This window comes from Hyaena hyaena, unplaced genomic scaffold (assembly GCF_003009895.1).
Source record: "Hyaena hyaena isolate Hyena2069 unplaced genomic scaffold, ASM300989v1 scaffold_522, whole genome shotgun sequence".
NCBI lineage: Eukaryota > Metazoa > Chordata > Mammalia > Carnivora > Hyaenidae > Hyaena > Hyaena hyaena.
In genome coordinates this window covers 202,329-229,778 of record NW_024081156.1, presented here as the reverse complement: position 1 = coordinate 229,778, position 27,450 = coordinate 202,329, and the positions used below count along the sequence as shown (strand labels likewise).

Here is a 27,450-nt window from a genome sequence, read left to right as displayed (position 1 = left end):
AAATCATTTCTAGTTCCACAACTATTAAGAGCTAATAACCAAACAAGTCAGCTCCAGTAATATTATTTACATTCTTATCTGCAATTCGACTACAAAGGTAACACTTTTAAGTCACAAAACAAAGCATACAAAAATATACTTTCTAAAAAAAAATCCAAATATTAATAGGCAGAAATATACAGCCATACTAAACCCAGGGAGTGATTTTTTTTTCCATAGTAAGGCAACCCATTTACATGCAGACCCTGTAACATTGTCTACATCACACAAGGCACCAAGGACACTTCCAACACAACTGCATGCATCCTAGTTTCAGAGAATATATGTACATCCCCCTTTAAATAAGTTAACCTCTGACTCATTTCAAGAGATCATAAATGCTTTACTTTTTTTCCCGAAGGTTCAGAACTTGGAGAACAGTGCACATCAAAAATACACAAAATCTGAGTGGATATACACTGAAAAAATAGTCTTTACACTTCTCAAACAACTCAAAAAGGAGCAGATATTGCTATGTCCCTCCCATCACATTGCACTTCCGTTCTCTGAGTTTATAATACATATTGCTTAAAGGGTTGGAACGACTAGATAAGCTTTGATTCACTGTTCTAGGGCCACAGAATGCAGCATAAAGGCCATGCTTTATTCACTGTACAGCATCCTCAAATCAGTCCCAAGCCATAAAGTGCACATCAGCTTTGCTTCTTTTTGCTGCCCCCACCTGAAGGGATCAGCATCTCCCAACCTACTATTGTAGAAAAAGTCTCAAATCAACTCTGACATCCAGAGTCAAAAACCTGTAATGGGACAAGATACGAGAGAAGGGAAGCAAAACCTAGTCAAACAACCCTTTAAAGCAGGATCAGGCCTCAGCCCTCTAGGCCAGGGACCCCATCTAACACCCTTCTGCACCTCCCCGTTATCTTAGGGTGATAGTCAACTCACCTAAGAGACACTAGCATGGGCTAAGTTCTAGGAAGGACCTGTTTCTAAGTGGCAAGGGGGCAGTGCTGGGCTTCACCAAGGCCCTTCGCCCAGGAAGGGAGAGAGGGGCAGGAAAGGGTGGTAGTGTTTGTTGTGCAGCTGGAGTGGACCAGTGGACGAAGGGCCTCCGGGGCCTCAAGGAGCTGGTGTGTCAGCCTGAGTCTCATCTCAAGGTGTCCGGGTCCGAGAGGAGCAAGGGGCGAGGGACCCGCCACCGATAGTGCTGCTGTTGCTGCTGCACAGGGGCCCCCCCGGCTGCGTGCCTCCGGTGCAAGAGGTCGTGGAGGCAGCCGGCACTGATGAGGAGGGTGCGCTGCTTTTGCGCTCCTTCTGTCTCAGGTGGATCTTGGTGTGGCGCTTCCTCTCATCACTCCGGGCGAACTTGCGGCCGCAGTAATCACAGGCAAAGGGCTTCTCGCCAGTGTGGGTGCGGATGTGGGTAGTGAGATGGTCACTGCGGCTGAAGTTGCGCATGCAAATCCGACACTGGAAGGGTTTGTGGCCCGTGTGAATGCGGATGTGTCGGGTCAGCTCATCAGAGCGGGAGAAGCGCCGGTCACAGCCTTCTGCTGGGCACGGGTAGGGCCTCTCGTGCACTGGGGTCTTGCTAGGCCTGTTCGGGTACTTGCGAGGCCTCAGAATGGGCCGCAGCGGCAGGTGGTGTGGGTTATAGGCAGCGGCAGCGGCTGCGGCCGAGCTGCTGCCAGGCAGCCGGGGACCCTCACTGCCTCCACTGGCCCCTGGCCCTGTGGCCCCAGCACTGGGACCCGCCAGGGTAAAGTTGCGAATGGTGGAGAGTGGAGTGAGTGGAGGAGGGACTCGCAAGGAGTCCAGAGGGCAGGGAAAGGGTTTGCGGTCTGGGCCAGCTGTACCATGTAGGTCTCTCTGGCACTGTGATGGGAAGAATCCAGGATAGTCGGGGATCATGGGAAAGAGACCCGGGTCCGTGGCTGGCTTAGGGGAGGGGTAGGAAGGGGGTGGTGGGTAAGCCAGAGAGGAAGAAGTGGAGGTGGTGGGTGCTGAGAGGAATGCCGAGGGGTCCTGGTAGAGGTCTGCTGCACAGCCAGAATAGGGAGGTGGTGGTGGTGGAGAGTAGAGGTGGTCCAGGTCAGGCTGGGTCTGAGACATGGTGCACACCCCCAGGGGTCCTGTGGCCAGTGGATTGGGGGAGGCAGAGGTGACGCTGGATGAGGCTGTGGTCGAAGCTGGGGAGGTAACCCCTTGCAGGATGCCTGCACTCACAATATTGATGATGCCTTCTGGGTAGCAGCTGGCACCAGGGTACTGGGGGTCAATGGAGAACTTGCCCATGTACGTGAAGGTCTGATTTCTAGGTGCAGAGACAGGAGCAAAGCTGCTGGGATATGGGAGATCCAAGGACCTCTTCTCTCCAGTCATGTCAATGTTGATCATGCCATCTGGGGAGGGAAAAAAGGAATGGAGGCGGAGCAATGAGAATGCAGCCCAGAATCCCTTCTGGTCCACTCTCACACAGGTCCATTCCCACGGCCCAGGATCCTACCATAATAGAGCTGGGGCAGAGTCCAACAGGTGGGAAAACGGCCGCCCGGGGACAGTAAGAAGGTAGCCCAGGATCCCACTGTGGCAGCCAGTGACAGTCTGGGACTCAAACTACCTCCAGAAAAGCAGGATGAGATACTCCCAATCCCCCCTCCCCACCACACACACACATAACCATCTGTGGCTCTCCTCCCCAATAAAAACACCCAATAATAGCAACAACAATATTAAAAATTCCCCATCTGCCTGGAACTTCTCTCCCTCTCCTTTGCCTGGGGGTTCCACGGGTGGGGTTCCAGGACACACACTAACCAGGAGGCTGATCCCAGCCAGTGCTGCCCGAGAAGGGAGCCTGAGAAAGAGATCAGAGATTTCCTTGGATGCTCCCCATCCCCGGTGCCTTCCGTCCCTCCCTCTCCCGCTGCGCTACAGCTGACGGCTGCTGGAGGGTATGCGGCGCTGCAGTGGAAGGAATCTATAGGTTTCCTTTCCCTTCCAACCTTCCCGGCTATGCCCAACACCCGCACGCCCCAACCCGAGGCCGGTGGCGGAGCTTCGAGAAAGGAGCGGGGGCCGCGGGAGACCACTTTCCACCGCATCGCCAAGGAAACCGGCGGCGCCGGTGCCCCCGCGGGCCTCCTTCGCCACCCGGGTCCGCTTCCCGCCGTGGCCCGCCCTCCACACCCTCCTCCTCCTCCTCCTCCTTCCCGCCTCGCCAACCCCCTCAACTTGGCGGGCGGCGCGCAGGTGGGGGCGCTCCTTCTGGCCGCACCCGGAACGCGCTCGATTTTCCCCGGGTTGGCTCTGCCGGGAACGAGCGGCGGACGCTTTCCTCTGGCGCTTCTCCGCCGCTCGGCTCTCCAGCTCTCCTCCGGAGCCCCGAACTTTCCCGTCACTTTTTCCCTGCCCCGGGAGAGGGAAGGCCGGGGTTCCGCCGGCCCACGGGCCCGCCCAAGCCCCGAAGCCTGGCGGGGCACCTCTTCTACTCTCATCCCTGAGCCCGCCGGGGGCTGGGCGCGCCGCGGCGCACGCACGCCTGCTCGCTGACGACCCGGTGCATCTGCCCGCGCGCCCCGCTCCAGCGATCCGGTGCTTGCCCCCGCGGGCTCCTCCTGCACCCGGCTCAGACAACACCGTCCACCTCGCACCCAACCCTCTCCAAGTCCTGCACACGCATCGCACCCCAGCCACCACCTCCGAGCCGCGTGGGTCCCGGCCCGCGAAGGGGACATGCGGCTTACCTCCGGCCACTCCGTTCATCTGGTCAAAGGGGCCTCCCACGTCGGCATTGGGGAAGATGGTCACCGACGTGGCGGCGAGGTCCTCCACAGGGTAGATGTTGTCAGACAGCTGGTGCACAAAACCACTGAGAGTTACTGGGATTTTGTCTACAGCCTTGGCGGTCATCATTTGCTCCTCGCACAACCTGGAGACCCAACTCCCTCTCTACCTGGAGTGTCAGAGAAGCCGTTTTGGAGAGGGATTGGACTGAGTCTAAGTTGGTACCTCCTTTTGCCCTCCACACTTAAAAGCAACCACAAAAAAAATAAAAATCCAACAGAAATAAAACTAGCAAAACAAGTTGCTGTTTTTTCTAAGAAAGAAGAAAAATGACTATTTGCCACTGACTCTTCTCCTGTGTTCCGGCTGGGAAGCCAGGAGTTGCTGGTGTAGTGTTATTATAACAGTCAGTGTGTCCCCTCGCCGAGCTATTAATCAATTGCTGCTCTCTCGGTTAGACGGAAAGTGTTGCTGTAAGTATTTATGGGCAGGTTCTCAATGCCCGTGACGTCGCTGCCCATATATGGACTGAGGAACAGGGCTGGGCCAGGCGGCTTCTTGCCGTCACATGGCCGATTTGCATACGGGCTCGGCAGCGCGGACTCCGCCGGGCTCGCTACTCCCGGCTCTCAGACCGCGGGGACTCGCGGGGTCCAGGGCGCGCGGCCTGAGCCGCAGTCCAGGCGCGGGGCGCAGGGCCCAGCGGGGAGCGGGGCGCCCCGCGAGTCCAGCTCCGGCCACGGGGGAAGAGCGTGCGGGTCCTCGCTGCGGCGCTGCCTCCCGGCGCGGGGAGGAATTCCGGTTCTCGGGGGCTTTCCAAAAAAGGCGAAGATCCGGTGCCGGCGGCTCCGCCTCCCCAGCCCTTGTTTGGGAGCCATTCCGGAAAATTAAACTTCGGAAAGAAACCGAGCGGAGCCGAGACACTACAGTCAAACCCCTACTCACTTTCTTGCCAGCTCAAAACCGCAACCAAAAGGAGGCAGCGAAGAAAAAAAAAAAAAAAAAAAAAAAGCTGCATGCATTCACGGAAGCTGACTGCTTTTTTCTGAATTACTTGGTGGAAAGAAGTGGCTGGTGATAAGAGTGAATGCGGTATTGCTTTTTTGGAAAGTCTGTTCTATTTATACAGGAGCGAAAACGGAACAGATTTGGGGTTGTTTGTTTGTTTAAGTATTTCGGGCACCTTGGGGGTTGGGGGGTAGACCCTAGGAGGAGCAGAATAACTGCGGCGAGCTTCGAGAGAAATCCTCAGCCGGAGACACCCCCCTTCCTCTGCCCGCGCGCTCCCCGCCCCCCTTCAGCTGCTGCACTGAGCGGGCGCCCTTCCCGGCGCGTCTGGGCGGTCGGCTGTGTGGGGGCGTCCAGATGGAGGCTTGGACACTCACCCTGCCCCGCCACGCACACGCGCGCACACACACACTGTTACACTCACACACGCTCCACTTCCGCTACACACACTCCCGCCCCCGCTGCCTTCTTCACACACCCACTCGCACACCTTACGCTACACACCTCCCTGTTGACAGCGCGCCGGGGCGCCTGCCTCGCCGACCGAGGGCTCACCCTGCCGAGCGGGCGCAGGGGCTTGCGGGACAGGATGCTCTGCCCAGACCCCCCGCCTCACCTTCCCCGGCCGTACCGGCCTCCACGGCTAGAGCCTACACTCTCGGGGGGTGCGTCCTGCCCTCACCCGAGCCCTACTCCACAACACGCACATTTGGAAGAATCTTCTTGGTTTCCCTCGCCAAGAGCCACCTCGGTGAGCTCAGCGAGGTCCTGAGTGACAGCAAACAGGGTCGCTAATGCCAACTTCGAGCCGCCATCACCCCACAGGCGTTTCCCTTTTCGAGTAAAAAAACAAACAACAACAATAACAAAAACACTGACCCCTATGGAAACCTTTCTGGTTAGTTCTCAAAGCAATTTTGTAAAAACTTTTCAGAGGTCCAGCCAGCGGTGGGTCCTGGCTCGCTGCACGCCCTGCCCCTGCCTCCCGGCCCGCAGCCGGAGCGCTCAGGGCTTGGCCTGTGCCCCGCGGGAGGCCGGTCCCAGGTGCCCGAGCCGGCGCGCCGCCGCCGGCCTGGCTCTCCGTCCCGCCCGAAAGCCGCCGCGACCTGCGAGGGAGCGCGGGGGCAGCCTCTGGGGCCGGGCCCGGGCCGGCCCTTTCCCGCCCCCCGGCCCCGGACGGCCCCGGCCTCGTGGGGGCCGGCCCGGGCGGGAGCCACGACGCCACGCCGTGGAGGAACGGCGGCGCTGCAGGCGGCTCTCCCGCCGCTCACCTGCCGCCGCCGCCGCCCGCTCCCACCCGGCCCCGCGCGCGGCTGTCGCGGTCCGGGCGCGACCGGGGGCAGGCTCTGCTCCTCAAGCCAAGGGTCGCGTCCCCCCGCGCCATCCATGAGATCTTCTCCGGCGGCCGGCCACCTTCCGGACGTCAAACGCCCGGCAAAAAAATTTGGGAAAGTTTGTCGCTCGCAGTGTGCGCTCTTTTCCGATTGGAGATAAAAGCAAAAGAGAAAAGAAGAAAACAGCGGCGAGGCTAGCGCCCTTGTACATACCCCACCCTCGACATAAACGTGCAAAGTCCCATTTCTTAAAACCGGAGAAAGAAGAGAAAGAAAGCTGCGCTCTTACCACGTGCGCCAGCCCGCTCCGCCTGCGCTCGGGCCGGTCCCGCGGCCCCGGCGCTGACCACCGGCAAGGCGACGCCTCGGAGGGGAGCCCGACTCTCATCTCCAGCCTTGAATCCGAAAGAAGGGGGTGGGGGGGAGCCAAATTATGCAAATATAGCTCCTGGCAGCGGGACTCGGGTTACGGCCCCCGCCGGCCTCCGAGGTGAGGCACCCACACGACAGCAGGCGCGGGCGCGGCGACGGCTAGAGCTTCGCTCCTCTCCACGCACAGGGGCGGGCGAGTCGCCGGGGCCGCCCCGCAGCGCGCGCTGCCGCCAACCCCGCCGCGGACACCTCGCGCCGCCCGGAGGGGGAGCTCCCGGACGCCCGAGCGCCCGCAGAACCGTGCCGAGGGCAGGACTCAGGCTGGGGGCGGCCCGCGCGTAGGGGAGCCTTGCGGTCCTCGGCTGCTACCTTCCCGAAGGAGGACGCCGAATTTGGGGGTGAGACCGGGAAGCGGACCCCACCGAGGAGAAGTGGGCTTGCCTGGCCCGTCTGGCAAGCACTTTAGAGTGAGTGGGAGGGACTGATTCTCTGGAATTATTCGGAGCTTTCGAACAACTCACACCTCCCTTCCGAGCTGCACCGGGTCAGGGCCGCGGTGGGCCTAGGGTGGGCTGGGTCAGGGGGCGACCAGTAGCCGCAGCGAGGCTGCGGGGGCTCCCGGGAGGGTGCCTGGGGCCAGTCCTGGGAGGCCCTCCCTGAATCGCTGCTGGAAACCGGTCAGTAGATACGTGCTGTAAACACCTTCTTTTTCTTCTTTTTTAAAGACTAATAATGGAACGAAGTCTAGGTACATTCACTTCAAGCCAGCCACTCTGTGGTAGGTAAGAAGAAAGCTAACGTGACTTGCCTAAAGTGATGAGCGGTGGAATCCAAACTTGAAACCGGTCTTCTGACTCCAAGTACAGTGGTCTTGGTCGCTACATCACTGTCTCAGGAAAAGCCCATTCCGGAAGGGGAACAACTCTTTGAGGGCTGAGAGCCTGGTTCAGCCCACTAGAGAAGAAATAGATTACCTTCGCCAACTTCATCTCTTCTTTGGCATTTCTGAAGAGAGGAAGGCTGAGGTCAGAGCTCTCAAAGGGCAGGGCTGCGGGATTATCAGGGACACACACCCCTCCCCAGGGTGAAGGCAGAATTTGAGTTCTTGGGCTCTCCAGACTGTGTTATGGATGGAGTAACCGGGTTGGCACAAAGCCAGCATACTATTAGGCCCTGTAATATGAGAAGTCAACCCCGCAGTATCCTTCCTGGAGGGAGTCAGTGAGAAAAGAAGGAGGGAGAGACTAGAAATACTCCGAAGGTGTTTACAGAGTTGTGTACTGTTTTGGGGAGAAGAGTGAGGTAGGAAGAGGGGATGTGGCAGTTGAATACAGAAATGTACCATGGTCTCTACTTTTAGGCACTCGACCGTATTCTGATCAAAAATCTGAAAGAGCCAACCATTGCAAATGCATTGATCCTTAAATTTCAAAACAAAAACAAAAACTCTGAGCAAATAAATGCCTTTCTTGAAAATAGAGTTGTCAAAATGCCCAAGTAAATGGGGCACTCTAAGATGCGTCAGGATTATTAATGCCCGGTTCTGATTTGCTTTGTCCTAAATTCCAGACCCAAGAAGTAAAAGAGAAAGGAAAGAGAGGAGCATTTAGTAGGTTTGCCCCTGAGAGTGGGGGATTGGATGGGAGCGAGGGTGACAGCCTGAGGATTCTAACTGGCTCTTAGAGTCTCTTCTGTACATGGCTTCCACCCTTTTTCCCATGATGTGGACTGAGAATCACAATCAGCCATGAGGCATATCACAAATAATGTGTTAAGATTTGCATTTTTATTTATTAAGAAGCATGTGTAACATCATTAGAGGCTATTCCTATTGTAATGTCATTATTTTCCTTCTCTTCCATTCTAATACTGCTCTAGAGTGGGAAACAGAGAGTGTCAGAATTGTGGACACACAGGACATTACGGATCTGAACTCGAATGGCATAGGACATGTGAATCTCTGTGAAAATTAGACTAATGGCCAGCTCTCCCATCCAGCCACGCCTTTCTTAAAGGTGCCTCTTTGTGCGGAGAAAACTGATAAATGGTTCTCCACATTCAGCATCTCACTACGCATCTGATAATCCCAGAGCCTATAAAACCAAGCCCAGATTATGCCAATCAGAGTTGTTGAGAAGTCTGACAGAAGCATTGCTTCACACCAGTCCAGTGTGCAACCAAAATTGTGTGCTGTTGGCACAAATAACCTGGAGAGGAGGAAATAAGACCCCTATGATTTTATTTTGTAGCAGCAGCCAGCAGCAGCTGCACTGGCTTAAGCAGGGGGTACTCAGTTCACACTGAAGGGTAGACTATCAAGTCAACAGGTATTTCTTGAGTATCCACTATGTATACAAGTGCTATGCCAAATCTTGTACATACAGTGGTGCCTAAAACCAGGCCTGCTTGCAGTCAATCACACAAATATACAAACAATGGTAATATTTAACCCCAATGAAGGAAAAGGACAAAGGACTAATTGAGTCTAGAGAGTTGAGGAAGGCTTCTCTGAATCAAGGTCTGAAGGATGAGCAATGACTAAGGAAAGGTCAATGGATAGAGCATTCCTAGGAGAAAAAGCAGGTGTGGAAAGGCCCCAGGGTGGGAGGAAGCAAAGCGTACTTGCGGAATAAAGAAAGTCCAGTGTGGGTGGAAACCTCCAGGCCGTCTTGCATACTTAGTGCAGTGGCACTGAGGGTAGCCAATACAAGCAGACTCCTCGGAAGCTTCTCTTTAACTTCTACAGGGTCTCTGTTTTTTCTCTGCGTTATCTTTTCTGACTAGTAACAATGGCATTATAGTTTTAACATTTGAGATATATATATTTTTTTACCACTCAGCTTCTGCAAAGGAATGAGAACATGCCAACAAGATTTCAGCAAGAAGAGAGAACATATACAGAAATGCTTATTGACACCAGTACTGTGTTTCAGCGACAGACTTAATGAAATAACATTCCTTAGTTGTCTTTTCTCAATAAGGAAATGACAGACAAAGTGAATTTTGTTCCATTTAAAATGAATAGACTGGAGAAGTGCAGCCTTTCTCGTAGAAACACATCGTGTCAAACCTACTGATCATGTTACCATTGCTGGCAAAAAATAAGTAAATGAATGCATCATTTATCACAATTGTTGAAGACATGACACATATCAACCTGGGGCCTAGGTTAATAGGTGATAGTCTCTCAGTCTGCTCACAATGGCTCAAAGCTAAATCTCTACTCCAAATCACCCTTTTTTATGCCTTTAAATTTTATATCTTTCAACTTATACATTTAAATGTATGAAAAATGAAGTTCACTATAACTTGAGAATTCCTGGATATTTTCATATATCTATCTCTAGCCTGCTTACATCACCAGGTTATGGAAAGCAATTTTCCTTTTTCTAAATAACGTCGGACTTCCTATAGAAGCTTTGCTTTTATGTTGAAAAAAGGAGGAAAAGTCATTGCATCCAATTGTCAGAACATTTGTTTTGCAGTATTTAAACCAAAAAAAGAAAAAAATCAAACATTTCATATTTCAACTGAATAATCTTGACAAGAATGGTCACTTTTTCTTGAGGTTAAGATTATGAGCTCTGGAGGCCCATATGGCCTGGATTCAAGTCCTAGGTGTTAGATTTATATCCTAATTATGACAGTACCTGCTGTATGTTCTTAAGCAACTTATATAATTTCTTTGTGCCTCAGTTTCCTCATCTATAAAGTGGACAAAATGATTATACATATCTCATAGGGCATATTGAGGATTGAATGTAGTGATATATGTAAAACACATAGCACATTGTTTAGTACATAGGAAGTATTCATTGTTAGCTTTTCAATTGCTTTTAAATTACTACTGTTACTGAACATCTACTGTGTAGACAGACAGTGTACCATGTCCTTCTAGTTTCATTGCTTTATTCCTCACAATCACCTTGTAAAATAGGGCTGTTTATTCCTATTTCCCAGACCAGGGAACTAAGGCTCAGGAAAATACAGAGCTTACCCAAATTCACACAGTTGGGAAGTTGCCCCACCAGGATACAGGCTTTATTTTGTCAATTGCCAAAGCCCATATCCCTCAAATGCATCACACGATACAGAGAAACTTGCAGCAGATCAAAGCAAAAGAGTAGCTATATTTCCAATACTGATATATGAAGCATTTGTGATATTTATTCACAAATTCAGAGTTTCAGCTTTTGAGAATAATGATAACAGTATTACTGAGGAGTTTCAGGTTAGGTTGTAAGGAGAAAAAGGAATCCAGAAAGCAGCAGCTATCGACATGCAATTTATAACAAGCTATGCCCTTGTGGAAAATGTCATCTAAACTTCAAAAGCCAAGATCCACATTGATAATAATCTAATTGAGATGACACCTTTTTCCCCCAGAAAGCTCAAAATGCATAATAATACTGTTGTTTTTCCAAGGAGGTTTTGGAAGCATGGGGTAAAATTTTAAATTTAGGAAGAATGGACTGGTGAGTGACCTGCAAAATCTGGAGACGGTGCTCCATAAGAAACATTCCTAACCCTCGTATGACCCGTGTACAGGACTTGCCTTGTGCTTCGTCTCACGTATTCTCTACATTCCCTGAAGGCAGGGACCTCCAAGTGTGCTCCCTGTCTGTATTACAGCAAGCAGAGTTCTGGAAAGGAACCTGCTATAGTCCTCCCAGCAGGGAGAGGAATGAGACCTGGCCCCTCTGAGATTTTCATATGTGATCTTGTCAGAGAGCTCCTAATTAATTAATTCTACCCAGCTCACGGCATGGTATGTCTAATCATGTTGAAGATGTTGAACATCAGAGCAAGGGCAAGGACCCCAGAAAATGTCCTCTAAAGGGCTTCTTTCCAGATATGCCTTTTTGGGAAAGTTTAAATCATGAAGTTCCAAGCTGCCACCATCTGTCCTTAGCATAGTGAGCGCCACTGATGCGGGGGCAGCCAGGAGCGAGGACCACTGTGGAGACATCTGCCCAGAAGCCCTTTTCAGGCTAGCCTTCCTACCCTTCCCTCCCATTGAGGGTAATTCATGAAGCTGGGAAATGGAGAGGACTCAGGGCAAGTAGCCCCAAGACCCTCCTCGAGAGGGTGGAACACCCCTGTGGTGCACATATGGCATTATCTTAGGTTGGTGGTTGATGCTAGGAGGAAGAAGCAGTCCTCTAGTGACATCGCTCAAGACTTGGAAGATAGGCTATTCTTTCCCCATATCTGATGATACTTCTCAACCATATGCCACAAAGATGTAGAGACATCACGTCCCCTCATGCTTGCCCAGAATTTTAAATGGCAACCAGAAAGTCCACAGTGTTGGGAAAGAGAGTTTGAGTTCTCACTGTCTTGAGTGAGGAAGGTGGTGAGGGCAGAGGGAAAGGATTCGAAGAGGGAGAATGCCAGACCCGATGCTGGGTGCATCACTGTATGGAAATGCACTAGATTAGGAATCAAGCCCCATGGTGTCTCTCCATCATAATAATATTCTTAGTAATAATAATGGCCATAAGAGACTCTTAAGAACAGAGAACAAACTGAGGGTTGATGGGGGTGGGGGGTGGGGTTCAGGGAAAATGGATGATGGGCATTGAAGAGGGCACTTATTGGAATGAGCACTGGGTGTTGTATATAAGTGATAAATCACAGAAATATACTCCCAAAACCAAGACTATACTGTATACACTGTATGTCAGCTAACTTGACAATAAGTTATATTAAAAAAAAAAAAAGAAAACCTAAATTAATGGAAGATAGACAAAAAACAACTAAGAAAAAAAATAATGACTAATATTTACTGGGCATTCAAGGATACCAAGCACTCTGCTGACTATGTTGCCTTATCTCTTAACTTACCAGCCACACCTTGAAGCAGAGATATCATTACTCTTTTCACTTTACAAATGAAGATACTGAGTCACCAAAACCCAAGCCACAGAGTTAATTGAGCAGAAGTGCCAAGATATAAACCCAAGGAGTCTGACTCCATCACTTGTCGGCAGATGTTCCCAGCTCCTACCCTAGCCTGTGTAACTAGACAAGCTACTCAACCTCTCTGAATCTCAGTTTCTTCATCTTTACATTGGGCTTGGGCTTACCTGTCTTGGTTGCCCTGGGCCGGAGTACTGTGGTGAGTCAAAGGGAGAGGATTAAGAATGCATTCTGAAAAGCAGGACATGTACTGCAAATCCAATTGCTGTCTCCCAGAGCAATTGTGCAGGTTCCTGGGTGTTTAGTGATAGAGATGATTGGGGTAGGATAGGAGGTGAAGTTTATGATTCCAGGTCAGGGACAAGGCACCAACAATTGAACTGAACTTCTACTTGTTCACTTGCTGACCAATCCTGACTCTTCAGAGTGGTCTATTCCCCCACTCCCGCACACTGGAAGGTGGTCCAGATCTGTGTCCTCCTTTTCACTGGAGGATGGGATTGGGGAATATGTCCCCCAGGGGCTTGGGGTCTTTGGAATAAGTCTTTGGTGGGTCTGTTTCTCCTGATGCTAGAAAACAGGCCTAGATACATGGTCACACTACTTGTTGGATCCTAATAATTAATTAGAATGTATGTTTCTGCTCAAGGGCTGCTGTGCCTGAGAGAATATGGTGGTTCCAATGTGATCACCACTGGGTAACAGAACAATTTCAGTCAATGGCGTTGTAAGCACACAATCAGAAAACGTCCCCAGAGAACTGGCAAGTCCCAGCCTTATAGAATTAGGAAGTTTGCTCTTTAAAAATTGGATTATTTAGGCAACAGCCCATGGAAACTTCAAAAAGAGGAAAACTAGAACTACTTAGATCCTTTCTTCTCTCTGTTTAGATTTTATGAAACCAGAAACACCAAAGACATGACCGAAATGACCATTTTAGCCCATTCATTTGTTACTCAGAAATCCTCAGGGAGAAGGTGCCTTCACAGGAAACTTATTTCCTTGCTTTTCCCTGTGCTTCAGGCTTTTCATCACAATGCTCATATAATGGCAGCTCAAATACAACATTACCAAAACAATGGAAAATGAAATCTGGAAGCCATATTTATATACTAGGCAAAAGTGGGGTGGTGCCAGTTGAACTGGAGATGGCTTGATTCCCCCCACTCTGTGCAAATTTCCTGAAGTCTGAAAGCCACTGCTCGGACTTATGAACCTGGCCACAACACATGGGGGCTGGGGCTGCTTAGGCAGCTGAACCAGAGAGCAAGTGAATACGTAGGGATGGGCTTTCAAATGCCGGGACAAGCTCATGATGTTCTGTTAATGCAGTCAGCGAATATTTATTGAGTACCTACAACACACCAGGTACTGTGCTTGGTGCTTGGAGTGCCTCAGTAAACAAAACCCCCTGTCTTCATGTAGTTTACCACCTGGAAATTCTTGTGAATTTAATCCCAAGCACCAAAAAAGCAGGAAAGCTCTGTAGTGTAGTATCTTCCCTTATCTTCAGCCAGAGCCACATTTAAGCCACCTACACTTAGGTACAAACCTCTTGTAAGGCCATTAGAGAAGAAATAACCAAACTTACTTCAGTAACACATTCTAGTATTTAACATGCTTGCAAGACTTCCTTCAGAGATAGAAAATACCCTTTTTTTAATTATGCATTTTATTTTGTTTTCTCTTCAAGAGACATGAAAGAAGTTAGTCATGATGTTCTGAATAAGAACCAGTCACAGGCTGGAATATAGCACTCAACCTTTCCTGCTTAACATGGAAAAATGTCAGTTCCTATAGCCTGTCCTCAGGATTTTTGCCTTTTGAACCTTCTACTATCTATATTAATTCTTTGATGAATTTCCTGATTCCCACACTTCCCAGAGCTTGTAAAGCCTCAAAAGACATTTTACATGCTCCCCATCCTTCCCAAATCCCTTTCACATACATGAAAGCCTTTGGGACTCGAAATTATAATATTGTGATGTTGGCAAGGCCATGTTTATCCTTCCCACTGCCCAGATAAGCCAAGTGAGACCCAGAGAGGCCAAGGTACTTACGTAAGTTCACACAGCTACTAAAGGGGTAGAGCCAGCATTCCCATTCTGGTCTCCTGGTGCTGATGTTGAGAACTCTGTCTGTCTAATGTGAGCCTCAACTACTGGTTGGGAAGGTCCAGGCATGTGAATGCTTTTGCAATCTCTATGACACTGTGATGGCTAGTGGCCAGTTAACATTTAGGTCATGTATTTTCTTCATCAGGTGTGTGCTGACCCTGTTCTGTACCCCTATGTCATTTTACCCCCAGTGGGAAAGGCTGATAGCATAAGGCTAAACAACAACTACCAACAGTCAGCCACATCCTGGACATCTAGCTCAGTGAAGGAAATTTGGGGCCACCAGCTCCAGGTCCATCCCATGTAGTCCTCATCTGTCCCATTTCTGTGAGGTTGGCACTGACTCACTATTTGCCACCCTCTGGGTTATCTGCCTGTGGTGCAATCAGAAGAGATACTCATCTGTATGGGGTGGCTTAAGTGTGGTTGGGTCTACCCTACTGGGGTGACCAGCCTGACCAGGGGGAGGAGACAGATTCATCAGCTTCATCGACGGAAGGCCCTGATAGTTTCATTTTTTCCAAACTTAGCTAGCCTATGCCACAAGACTGTGGCAATGATCACTTAGTATGTTTACGTGACATATATTTATGTGATTGTGGCTAAAATGTGGCCAATTTTAACTTGTTTGTCTAATGGGTAACACTCCCCCCCCCCCCCCCACACACACACACACTTCCCTGTCTGCCTAGAGGGTTGCAAGAGGGTTGTTAAATACAGGAAAGAGCTGACTTGCAGACTGGGGAACTGGCCAGTAACTGTGCTGGTCCATCTTCAGATCTGAGAAGCCTAGTTCTAATGATCTATATTAACACAATAAAAACAACAAAGAAAATGATCTCTTACAAAGTTAAATTTGATGGTGAGCTAACATCCTGGTACAATTTTTTAAAAATCCATACTCCCAGAGCACCTAGGTGGCTCAGTCGGTTGAGTGTCAGACTTTGGCTCAGGTCATGAGCTCATGGTCTGCGAGTTGGAGCCCCGCAACAGGCTGTCTGCTGTCAGTACAGAGCCTGCTTAGGATCCTCTGTCCCCCTCTCTCTGCCCCTCCCCTGCCTGTGTTCTTTCTCTTTCTCTCTCTCTATCCCTCTCTCTCAAAAATAAACACTAAAACATTTAATTTAAAAATAAAAAATAAAAATCCATACTCCTTTCCATGACCTGTAAGTTTTACATGTCCTGGCCTTGTACTACCTTTCCAAACACAGCTCTCTCTTTCCACAGGCTCACCATACTGGGCTACCTCTTAAACATCCCAAGTTCTTTTCTATCTTAGAGCTTGTGACCTCACTGCTCCCTTTGTCTGGAGTGGTTCCTACCCCAGCCCTTTGATCATCCCACATCTAGTCCTATAGACCAAATATTGTATGCCCCTGCATACAACATACAATGCGTATGTTGAAATCTATTCCCCAGTGTGATGGTATTTGGAGGTGGGGCCTTTGGATGATTAGGTCACAAGGGTGGGGACTTCATGAATGAGATTAGTGCCCTTATACAAGAGGCCCCAGAGAGATCCTGGGTTCCTTCTGCCATGTGAGGACACAGTGAAAAGATAGCGACCTGTGAACAAGAAAGTGGGGTCTCACCATATGCAAAATCTGCTGGTGCCTTGATCATGGACTTCCCAGCCTCCTGGACAGTGAAAAATAAATTACTGCTGTTTATCAACTCTCCAGTTTATGGTATTCTGTTACAGCAGCCCAAATGGACATCTCCTTCAGACCTCAGCACAAGCCCTTCTTTCCCAGACCTCCCCACACTTCCCTGATCAGTCTTCCTTTGTCCATCACTGTGTAATGTTCTTGGTGCTGGGCATATACAACAGTAAGGACCATAGCTGTCATAACCACCACTGTGTGCCCAACGCCAAGAGTAGTGTTAGTATAAAGTGTGCAGCTGGCACTTGCTGAGTGAATGAAATGAAAGAGCAGTGATCAGCCAGGTTTGGGATCCACTGCCCTGGTATGGTCCCTTTCCCCCACTGGGTCCCAGCTGCTCTGGTTTGCAAGCAGAAGTATTAACGTGTGCAGCATCCAAGGCCCCATGCAGCATCGGCAGTCTGTTAACTGGCCTTGAGGAACCAGGGGGTGCCCAAGGCCTGCATCCTTAACATCGCCCAAAACCGGACTGTGCTTTTCTATGTAAGGCGGCATCTCAAGTCGTGATGAAGCAAAACAGGTCTGTAGAAGAGGCCTCTCCTCCTCTACAAAATAAAAATTAGGCTCTGCTTTTTCCTAGGAAGAGATCAAATAATTCTCACAGAAGTTGTTCTGCATGAAACCTTTTTGACTGAATCCTGTTCCCTTACTTGTGCCAAGGCATTTGCAAATGGAAAGAGCAAATCAACTTTCAGTATATACGTGGGTCATGCTTAGAAGGTAGGTGGACTGAGTCTGTAACTACAGAGATCTCTTTTTACTTTTATAAATAAAGGTGATTTATTCTTTCTCAAACTTCAGGTAAGACCCCAGGATTTCATTAACTCTTTCAAATGGATGTTCTGCTTAAAATGATGTAGATAAAAGGAAACAGTGAGAAGAAATCAAATGATTTTTCTATCCAATTAGAATGCAGAAACCTAAAGTAATTTGTGTTCTTTGGACCAGGCAGTTATGGCTGCATATTATTTTTTGAATGAATATGGTTAAATTGCAGTTAGTAAATACCATTATTATCAACATTTGGTTTTGAATACACTAAAGATACTCCTGTGGGCTTACTTTAATTTCAGTGATGTATTTTAATTTGGGCTATAGAAATGAAACTACAGTTTATATAATTTTTTAAAAAATCAAGTATAGATTGGCTTCACTGGGGCCTGGTTACTTAAAAATACACAAACAATTCAATAAATGGTGTAAAGAGAAAACAGATGTGCAGAGAAAGAAGTCAATTTTTTTTATTGTCATGTTCCAAAAGACTCAGAAATGTCAGGTGTAAATTACAGCTGACAGTGAGACAAATGTCATCTGTTAGGATTGGGAAGGGGGGAGCTGCTGATGAAATAATCCACTAAGTATTTTGAGACCTAGTGAGTGTTAGGCCTGTGCCAGATGTTACAAAGAATAGAAGATGAATGACACAGAGTCTCTGCCTCTTAGAGCCAGTAGTCCAGAAAAGAGGTAAGGCTAATGCACACATAAATAGAATGCATGAAAGACAGGGCACATATTACCAGACATGTTCAAAAATGTTGGGGTCCCAGAGTGGGAGAGGACAATCACAGGTGTGAGAGTGGTCATTGTATAATACAAAGCACAAGAAAGTCACTCCTTCCTTCAGAGTGTGAAACCATGTCCTTCATAGCTCAGTACACCTCTTTATCCTACATCTAAGTGGCATGGCTGTGAGAGATGACCAATAAACACTGAGAGCTCTATCAACTGGTTGATTCTAAATAAAAGGTAAAGGGGTCTCTCTTAAGGTCTATCTCCCTTTCTTCTGTTTTTCCTTTGTACTATGTTCATCTGTTTTGTTTCTTAAATTCTACATAAGAGTGAAATCACATGATATTTGTCTTTCTGTGACTGATTTCACTTAGTATAATACACTCTAGTTCCAACCACATCATTGCAAATTGCAAGATTTCATTCTTCTTGATGGCTGAGTTACACACACACACACACACACACACACACACACACACACCTCACATCTTCTTTATCCATTCATCTGTTGATGGACATTTGGACTCTTTCCATAATTTCACTATTATTTGATATTGTTTGACTATTATTTGACATATTGTCAATAGTGCTGCTATAAACATTGGAGTGCATGTACCCCTTCAAAGCAGTATTTTTGTATCTTTTGGGTAAATACCTAGTAGTACAAATCCTGGGTTGCTGGGTTGCTGGGTAGTTCTATTTTTAACTTTTTGAGGACCCTCCATACAGTTTTCCAGAATGGCTGCATTAGTTTGCATTCCCACCAACAATGTGAGAGGTTTCCCCTTTTTCCACACCTTCACCAACATCTGTTGTTTCCTATGTTGTTGATTTTAGCCATTCTGAGAGGTGTGAGTTGGTGTCTCATTGTAGTTTTTTGATTTGTATTTCCCTGATGATGAGTGATGTTGAGCATCTTTTCATGTGTCTGTTAGCCATCTGGACATCTTCTTTGGAAAAATGTTTATTCAGGTCTTCTGCCCATTTCTTAACTGGATTATTTGTTATTTGGGTGTTGAATTTTGTAAGTTCTTTATAGATTTAGATACTAACCCTTTCTCAGATATGTCATTTGCAAACCATAAGATAGACTCTTTTTTCAAAAATTTGTTAATGTTTTATTTATTTCTGAGAGAGAAAGACAGCATGAGCAGGGGAGGTCAGAGAGAGAGGGAGACACAGAATCTGAAACAGGCTCCAGGCTGAGCTGGCAGTCAGCACAGAGCCCGACGTGGGGCTCGAACCCATGAACCATGAGATCATGACCTGAGCTGAAGTCAAATGCTTAACTGACTGAGCCACCCAGGCACCCCAAGAGAGACTCTTAACTATAGACAACAAGCTGAGGGTTGTTGGAGGGGAGATGGGCCAGGAGAGGGGCTAAATGCGTGATGAGTATCAAATATGGAACCTGTTGTAACGAACACTGGGTGTTATGTGTAAATGAGGAATCACTAAATTCTACTCCTGAAACTAATATTACACTGTATGTTAACTAACTAGAATTTAAATCAAAACTTGAAACATTAATTAATAAATAGCCAAAGACAAAGGAAATATATTCCAAACATATACATAGCAGCCAATTGATAGAATTAATGGACCCTGGGGACTTAACCTGAACATTGATAAAAAGTTTGGCTACTATATTTGCAGACCTGTAAACATAAGTACGTATTTATTTTCTTTAGTTTTCTGGGCAAAGGTTATTGAACCCAGTCAAAAAAGGAGAAATATGCTTTTGTGCAGCCTACTCAAAAATGAAGAAAGCTGCATTTAGCAGCAGCTAAACATTCTTTTCCCATCACAATGCTCTGAGAATTACTTTGCAGACACCTCACCTAAAGGTGGTTATGAGGCTCTGTGAGAGGAGAAGCTGAGCCCTGGATTATACAGGTTTGGTTTAAAATAGAGTAATAGAGAAAAAAAAAACAACTTATGGGACTCGCAGTCTAGAGGACACTCTCCCCCAGGGCATGGCAGGCCACGAAAGACAGAGTTCCCCCACTCTCTCCCCGGCCCTGGTCCCTGAACCTTCCCACCTGCAACCCCCATCACCTGATTAGCTTGGGTCCCCATGCACTGTGCAGACAGCTCCCCTGGGATCTACAGCCCCTGCTGAAATGAACCATGAAGAACATAATTATGCATTTTAGTGTGTGACCTCTGCTTAATCTTCAGCAGGGCTCTTGGACAGAATAGGAACTGAGAACTCATTTGATCTACAGCCGCAGAGCTTGGAGAGCTGGGGGAAAGCCCATTCTTTCCTGCGGTAAAGGGTCCAGGAGTCAGGACACAGGACTAAGTCCCTACTCTATCACTGTTTTTTATGTAGACTCTGCTTCAGTGAGAGCCAGGGGGAGTTTGGCAATGAGAGTCTCATCATAAGGCAGTTGACAGGAAAGAAAGGCATCTGTCTGTGGCCCTGGTTCTCAAAGTTTCCATCTGGAGTAAATTTTCATAATGGAAAATTGATTGTTTAAACTTCAGTGAATTAAAAAAAAAAAGGAATGGACTTTTATTGGTTCTGTTTCAGTGGTTTTAATTAACTTTCAAAAGTCTGCAGCAATAACTGCTACCTATGATACTGTTATAGATAAAATGTGGTGGGATAGATAAAATTAAATGCTAATTGGCATAATTACCCAGTTAATATTGTAAGATTTGTTATCTACATTTCTCTGCATTTGCCTCCTTGTACATCGCACCTCCATACAAGGATTAAAAAAAAAAAAAGAACTTTCTCTGCCTCTCTACTGAGTTATTTTTCACTTTGACTTTGCTAGTTATTAGTCAGAGATGATAATAATAATTTTTCTTAAAGGGAGGGCTGCAGCTGAGAATTTCCAAATTACAGTGAGTCACCTCTGGAGTCGTCAAGTCATTTATCCCCAAACCTCAGACTAAAACGTTGTGCCAGGAAGGGGATTCAGGATTCCCCATCCTTAACACTGAGCATCAGTACATGACCCCTTCACCACGTGGGATGGTTGTCCTCGCCTAGTGAATTTATGCAAGTAGGCCTCAGAGAAGGTCTCTAAGTTCTGTGTCCCTCAAACCAGTTGCTTCCATGTTCTCTACCTCAACATCACTGGACACAGGATACCCCAAACCTGTGACCTACTGCCAACAGGGACAGACATTCATTGGTTTCACAGAAAAATCTATACATGTTACTCTGTAAAAATAAAAAAAGGCCAGTATAAGGACCTGGACCATTAGACGATCCAGCCTCTAGTCCCCATTCCACCAGTAATGTTTGAATTACAGAACCTCAATGTGGTGCAGTGGTGGCTCTCTCAAATTTCAGTCATTTTTATTGCATTCTGCCCTGTTATTAATTTTGTACTTTTGAGGGGGAGGGGCAGAGGGAGAGAAAGAGAGAGAGAGAGAATACTAAGCAAGCTCCATGCCCAGCAAAGAGCCCGACATAGGCCTCAACCTCACCACCGTGAGATCATGACCTAAACTGAAATCAAGAGTCAGACACTGAATCAACTGACCCACCCAGGTCCCCTAACTTTGTACTTTTATTTAAGTGATTTACTTTCAGACATAAATATATTTTTTAAAGAAATTTTTTTATTTCTACTGCAAAATAGAAACCTGTATTATTTTGCATAAATAAAAATAAATCATAAGGCTAAGTATATTGGGCTTTCTAGTGAGCACAGTGAAGTGGCTGATGAAGCTCAGCTTCTGGAAATAAAATAAGATTAAATATGGGGAACAGGAACAGGCTCAGTGCTTAAGACCAAGGGCTGAGGCAGAGGTGCCTGGGTGGCTCCATCAGTTGAGCATCCGAGGTTAAGCGTCCAACTTCGGCTAGGTCATGATCTCAAGATTCGTGAGTTCAAGCCCCAAGTCAGTCTCTGCGCTGACAGCGAGGAGCCTGCTTCTGATTCTCTGTTTCCCTCTCTCTCTGCACCTCCCTTGCTAGCTTTCTCTCTCTTTCAAAAATAAATAAACATTAAAAAAAATGTTAAGATCAAGGGCTGAGGCAGCAAGCTCTTCACTACCATTTTATATAATGCGCATTTAAAAAAATGTTGGCTCACTGTCTGAGGTTATGGCTTAAAGAAATATGCAAAGATAGGCCAGTCTTAAGACTCGGACTTCAGCCAAGCCACCACCTGACAAGTCGCATGTGGTTTGGTGTGGTGGGGACTGCGAGTGAAGGTGGGAAGCTTGAAGATGAAGTAAAAGGAAAGTTGAAGCAAGATTAGCCAGGTTTTTCACTTCATTCTAAAGGACCTAAGCTTTAACCTGGAAGCCAGTCAGTGCTCTTCAATCTTTTTTTTAATTAAGCACTGTCATTATTTAAGCATTTGTAAGTCCAAACTAACAAATAAATGTTATTTATTTATAAATCGTATAAATATATGATAAACAAATATAAATGTTATTACTAATATCCAAGGCATATAGTTCCAGGAGAGCATTTTTATTAAATTATATGTAAATGTATATATCAAATAGTTTTTTTTAGCAATCTGACCAATAATTGTTATATAAGATATAAGGTTATAAGTAGTAATGCAAGATCATATTTAGCTACTCTTTTAAATCATAAACAATCAAGGATCTAAAAGCATTTTTAAGCTATTAAATTGAATGCAGTTAATAAACTGTTGAAGGGTTACAAGTTAACACAAGTTCTAATAGTTAATGATGCCCTATTTTTCCAACACAAAACCATATATTTAGGTTAGGGGTTCATATCTAGACTACAATAAGTGTTCATCCAACTGAAACAAAAATAAAAAGGCACTGTTCTCCCTCACAAATTCAACAAAGTCTTCAGTTGCCTAAAGAGTTAACAAAGTTAAATATGAGCAATAAAATATAATAGCAAACATTTATTAAGCATTTAACTTTGCCAGACATCATTATAGGCAGCTTACATACATTAACTTGTTTAATCCTCCCCAGCCATCCTATGAATTATAATTGTCCTCACCTCACCAAGAGGAAACCAAGGCATAGAGATCCCAAGTATCCAAGGTCACATGAACCCAGGCACTCTGGTACCACAGGCTGTGCTCCTAACTACTCTATTACAAGGATACTCACCCAAGAATTATTTAAAATAGAGAGACTCTAAATGTAAACGTCCATAAATTATGGTTAATTTCCAATATGGAAGAGTGCATACCCACTAAAAACATGTTATTTCAGAAATATCTAATGACATAGGAAATGCTCATGAAACTATCAAACTAAAAGATAAACATGATAAGTGACATTTATTCAATGATTACTATGTTCCAGGTTCATTCTAAATGATTTATAATGGGTTATCTAAATTCTCACACTAACTTTATGAAATACATACTATTTTTAGCCCCATTTTACAGATGAGAAAAAGCTTCCAGAAGTTAAATAATCTGGGAGTGCCTGGGTGACTCAGTCAGTTAAGCATCTGACTCTTGGTTTCAGCTCAGGTCAGGATCTCATGGTTCATGAGTTTGAGTCCCATGTCAGACTCTGCACTGACAGTGTGGAGCCTTGTTGGGATTCTTTCTCTCTCACCCTCTCTCTGTCCTTACCCTGTTTGTCCTGTTTGTGCTGCCTCTCTCTTTCCAAAAATAAATAAATAAGTCCAAAAAAAGAAGTTAAATAATCTATGCACCACTACACAATGTTGGATTCAAATGTGAATAGTTTGAGTCCAGAAGCAAATGCTCTTAAACAATATTCTATGCAGATTCCCCTTTATTCCCCTGCAAAATTAAAGTCATTATGAGCATCCATTAATTCATTCATTCAACCAATATTTATTAAGCACTTCTATGATCTTGATACTTCTTAGCAATGGGCTACAACAGTGAACAAAGATCCTACATTATATTCTAGTGGGAAATAGACATCAAACCACACACTACAATAGAATTTAATGAGCACTAAGACAAGGGAAGTTCCACAGTGCCTTGGGAACCAGCAGTCTAATTAATTCTTGGTGTGACAAATCCCTTCTACATCCCATCATGTTTATATATTAGACTGGTCAGGGCACAGTTCAGTTGATCAATGAGAGCTCCACACATCCACCTCATGAAAAAAGCAATCTCTGGTTGCTATGTATTCGATGACTGACATAACCAGCCACCTTTACCACAGATTGGATTGACCTGCCCAAAGTAGCTATCTTATGCAATGGTTGTCATGCCCCTGGCACATGGTAAGAGAGAGACAGAGAGAGCTGAGAATTCACGGAGATACTCTAGAAAAAAAAAACTTAAAGGAAATCCATCAAAATGCTCCCTCCAGATAATCTGATTAGTTACCTCCAGGTAGGAGTTGGCTGAAACTATTTTCTTTTTGTACTTTTATATGTTCCATATTTTCTAGAGTAAATAATGCATTGCATTTGTATTTTATAAATTTTCTACAGGTGATAATGTTTTGTTTCTGTAGGTTTTAAAACTCCATACCTCTTGTGCAATGACAATAACTTGTAGGAAAGATAGAATAACCAGTTAAACAGATTTAGCATCTTTCTGACTACAGGAACCAAAATGTTATATCCTGCTGGAGTTTTTGAATGTGGTCAAATAAATACATAATATACATTTATCATAAAAAAACATTTTTAAGTGTACAGTTTAGTGGCATCAAGGACATTCACATTGTTGTGCAACCATCACCAGGAGCCAGTTCCAGACTCTCCTTCTTGAACTTCTTGAAACTCTGAATCCATTAAACAGTAACTCCCTGTTCCTGTCCCTGTAGCCCCTGGCAACAGCCATTCTACTTTCTGTTTTTATGAATTTGACTATTGTAGGAACTTCATGTAAGTGGTACCTCATACAGTTTTTGTCTTTTTGTGACTGGTTTATTTCACTTAGCCCAATGTCTTCTAATGTCTTTACCCATGTTGTAGCATGGGTCAGAATTTCTTTCCTTTTTAAGGTTGAATAATATTCCACTGTAGGTATGAACCACATTTTGTTTACCCATTTATAACTCAAGTGTTTGTTTCCACCTCTTGGCTATTGTGAAAAATGTTGTTATGAGCACTGATATACAAATATCTGCTTGAGTCCCTGCTTTCAATCCTTTGGGTATGTATCCAAAAGTAGAATTGCTGGATCTTATGGTAATTCAATGTTTAAATTTTTTAGGAATTTCCATATAATTTTCCATAGTGGCTGTACCATTTTACATTCCCAAAAACAGTGCACAAGGGTCCCAAATTCTTCACATACTCACCAACACCTTTTATTTTTATCTTTTTTTAATGTTTATTTATTATTTTTGAGAGAGAGAACAAGTAGGGAAGGGACAGGAAGAGAGGGACAGAGGATCTGAAGCAGGCTTTGAGCTGACAGCACAGGGCCCAATGTGGGGCTTGAACAGACAAAAAGTGAGGTCATGACCTGAGCCAAAGTCAGATACTTAACCAACTGAGCCACCCAGGTGCCACTTTGGTTCCTTGATAATAGCCGTGATGTTGGGTGTGATGAGGTATCTCCTTGTGGCTTTGATTTGCATTTCCCTGATGATTAGTGTTGAGCATCTTTTCATAGGCTTATCGATCACTGGTCACACTTCTTCAGAAAAATATCTATTCAAGTCTTTTACCCATTTGTTTGTTTTTGTGTGTGTGTTGAGTTATAGGTATTCTTTGTATATTCTGGATATTATGCCTTATCAGATATATTATCTGCAATTACGTTCTCTCGCTTCATGGGTTGTCTTTTTACTCTGTTGATTGTGTTACATCCCATGTTAAATTAGATATTTTCATGAGGAGTGGGGGCATGGAGTGAACTGATTTTTTTTTCCTCAGGCCAGCAATTTATGGTGGTCCACTGAATAGGAATGGCCTCAGTGTGTGTGACCCAACTATTCGGAGGGCAGGATCTGATGCCTACAATTTTTGGTATGAATAAACACAGCAGAAGTAAGGAAATCTCAGACAGTCTTTGACACATCTCTGTCTCTTGACCCCACACGCAAACAACATGGCAAGCCCTCTCAATACTTCCTTCTCCAGTATGGTTGCAGCCTTCCTTTTCTCCCCATTGCTCTGCTGCCACCCCCATTCAGACTTTTATGATTGTGATGTAAGAAGATTTCCTAAGAGGGGTGCCTGTTTGGCTCAGTCTGTTAAGCGTCCAGTTTTGGCTCAGGTCATGATCTCACAGTCCATGAGTTCATGCTCCACATCAGGTTCTCTGCTATCAATGTGAAGCCTGCTTTGGATCCTCTGTTCCCCCCTCCCCACTCTGTTCCTCTCCTGCTCTCTCCCTCTCTTTCTCTCTCAAAAATAAATAAACATTTAAAAAATGTTTTTAAATATTTCCAAAGAGCTTGCTGCTGTTCAGACTGCCATTGCAAAAAATACAGGCTACAAGCAAAATGTTCTGTGTTCAAATCAATTTGAGAAATATTGGGTTAATAAATTTTTACTGCAGGACATCTCAGGCCTTATTTTATGCTAAGGGTATTGCAGATCTTCAAGAAGAAATTTAATTGGCTAGTTTTCCAACAGTACTTAGCTATTGAACTTATTTAGGGAGGTGGATAGGGGAAGCACTACTAACTTTGAATAGAGCATGGAAAAAAAATATATATTTATATATATAACGAGAGCTACCTAAATGGTCTCTTGGCCTCCAGTCTCATTGTCCCTCAAACTTCTGATCTTACCACAGTTGCATTAATTTACCTAAGGTGCTGCTCAGGGATATTTCCAATAGGCTACCAAAGGAAATATATCAAAGGCTACTTGAGTTCTAACCCGACTTACCCTTCTGGACTTTTTGCTGACTGTGCCTCAAATAAACCCTACACTTCCAAGACACTAGACTGAACATCCTACCAAGATGTGGTGCAACCTTTTTCACCTTCCTACAAACCCCCTCAGTGCCAGCTCCTGTCAAAATCCTGCCCTTCACTGGGCTCTACCTATTGTCTTTTTCTCCTCTCTATAGGCACAGGGAATCTCTCCTTCATCTGGATTCCCCAACATTTTCCACGGCATCATACCATCATTACCGGTGTATTGACTTATCTCTTCTATTGAAATTTATTTTGTTTTGAGAGAAGGAGATAGCACCTTATCCATGTTTGAATTCTTTGTCTTTCCCAATATTTGCTTGGGTTATATTTCCTCTGTCTTTTAGAAAATGTTTAAAAATCATACAAGTAATAAATGAGTACATGCTTGTAAAAATCCAAATACCACCTCTTCCTACCCTCCTCTTTCTTTTTTTTAAGTGTGTGTATGTGTTTTAATGTTTGTTTGTTTATTTATTTATTTATTTATTTAGAGAAGGAGAGAGAGTAAGAGAGAGAAAGAGAGAGCACTGGGGAGGGACAGAAAGATAATCCCAAGCAGACTCTGCACTGACAGCACTGAGCCCAATGCAGGGCTTGAACTCATGAACCATGAGTCATGACCTGAGCTGAAATAAAAAGTTGGCCACTTAACCAACTGAGCCACCCAGGCCCCCCAACCCTCCTCATTCTAATTCCTTCTAGTAGGAAACTTGAATGAATGGTTGACTATATATATTTCAAACTTTTACATATATATGTATATATATATGTATGTAAAATATATATTTTAGGTTGTTAAAATATAAATGAGATTGCACCTACTGTGTTTGATTTGCATTTTTTACTTTATGATACATCTTGAAGATCTTCCTATGTTGTTACATACAGATCTAACTCATTGGTTTTAATGGCTTCATGATATTCCACTTGTGCAGGAACTGGACTATACTT

The 27,450-nt window shown here is 45.6% G+C and overlaps 1 protein-coding gene across 2 annotated transcripts; it reads right to left on the bottom strand.

Moving 5' to 3' along the window:
- Positions 1-13: 13 nt before the first annotated feature.
- Positions 14-4,203, bottom strand: EGR2 (early growth response 2). Of its 2 annotated transcripts, XM_039255362.1 has the most exons (3): positions 3,956-4,023; positions 3,747-3,855; positions 14-2,402 (listed from the first exon to the last, which is right to left on the bottom strand). In XM_039255362.1, exons 2-3 carry the CDS (start codon positions 3,763-3,765, stop codon positions 1,153-1,155), a joined length of 1,269 nt encoding a protein of 422 aa, XP_039111293.1. In that variant the 5' UTR covers positions 3,766-3,855; positions 3,956-4,023; the 3' UTR covers positions 14-1,152. The 2 variants fall into 2 exon arrangements, with proteins under 2 accessions (XP_039111293.1, XP_039111292.1); XM_039255361.1 differs by having other exon boundaries at positions 3,747-4,203.
- Positions 4,204-27,450: the final 23,247 nt, after the last annotated feature.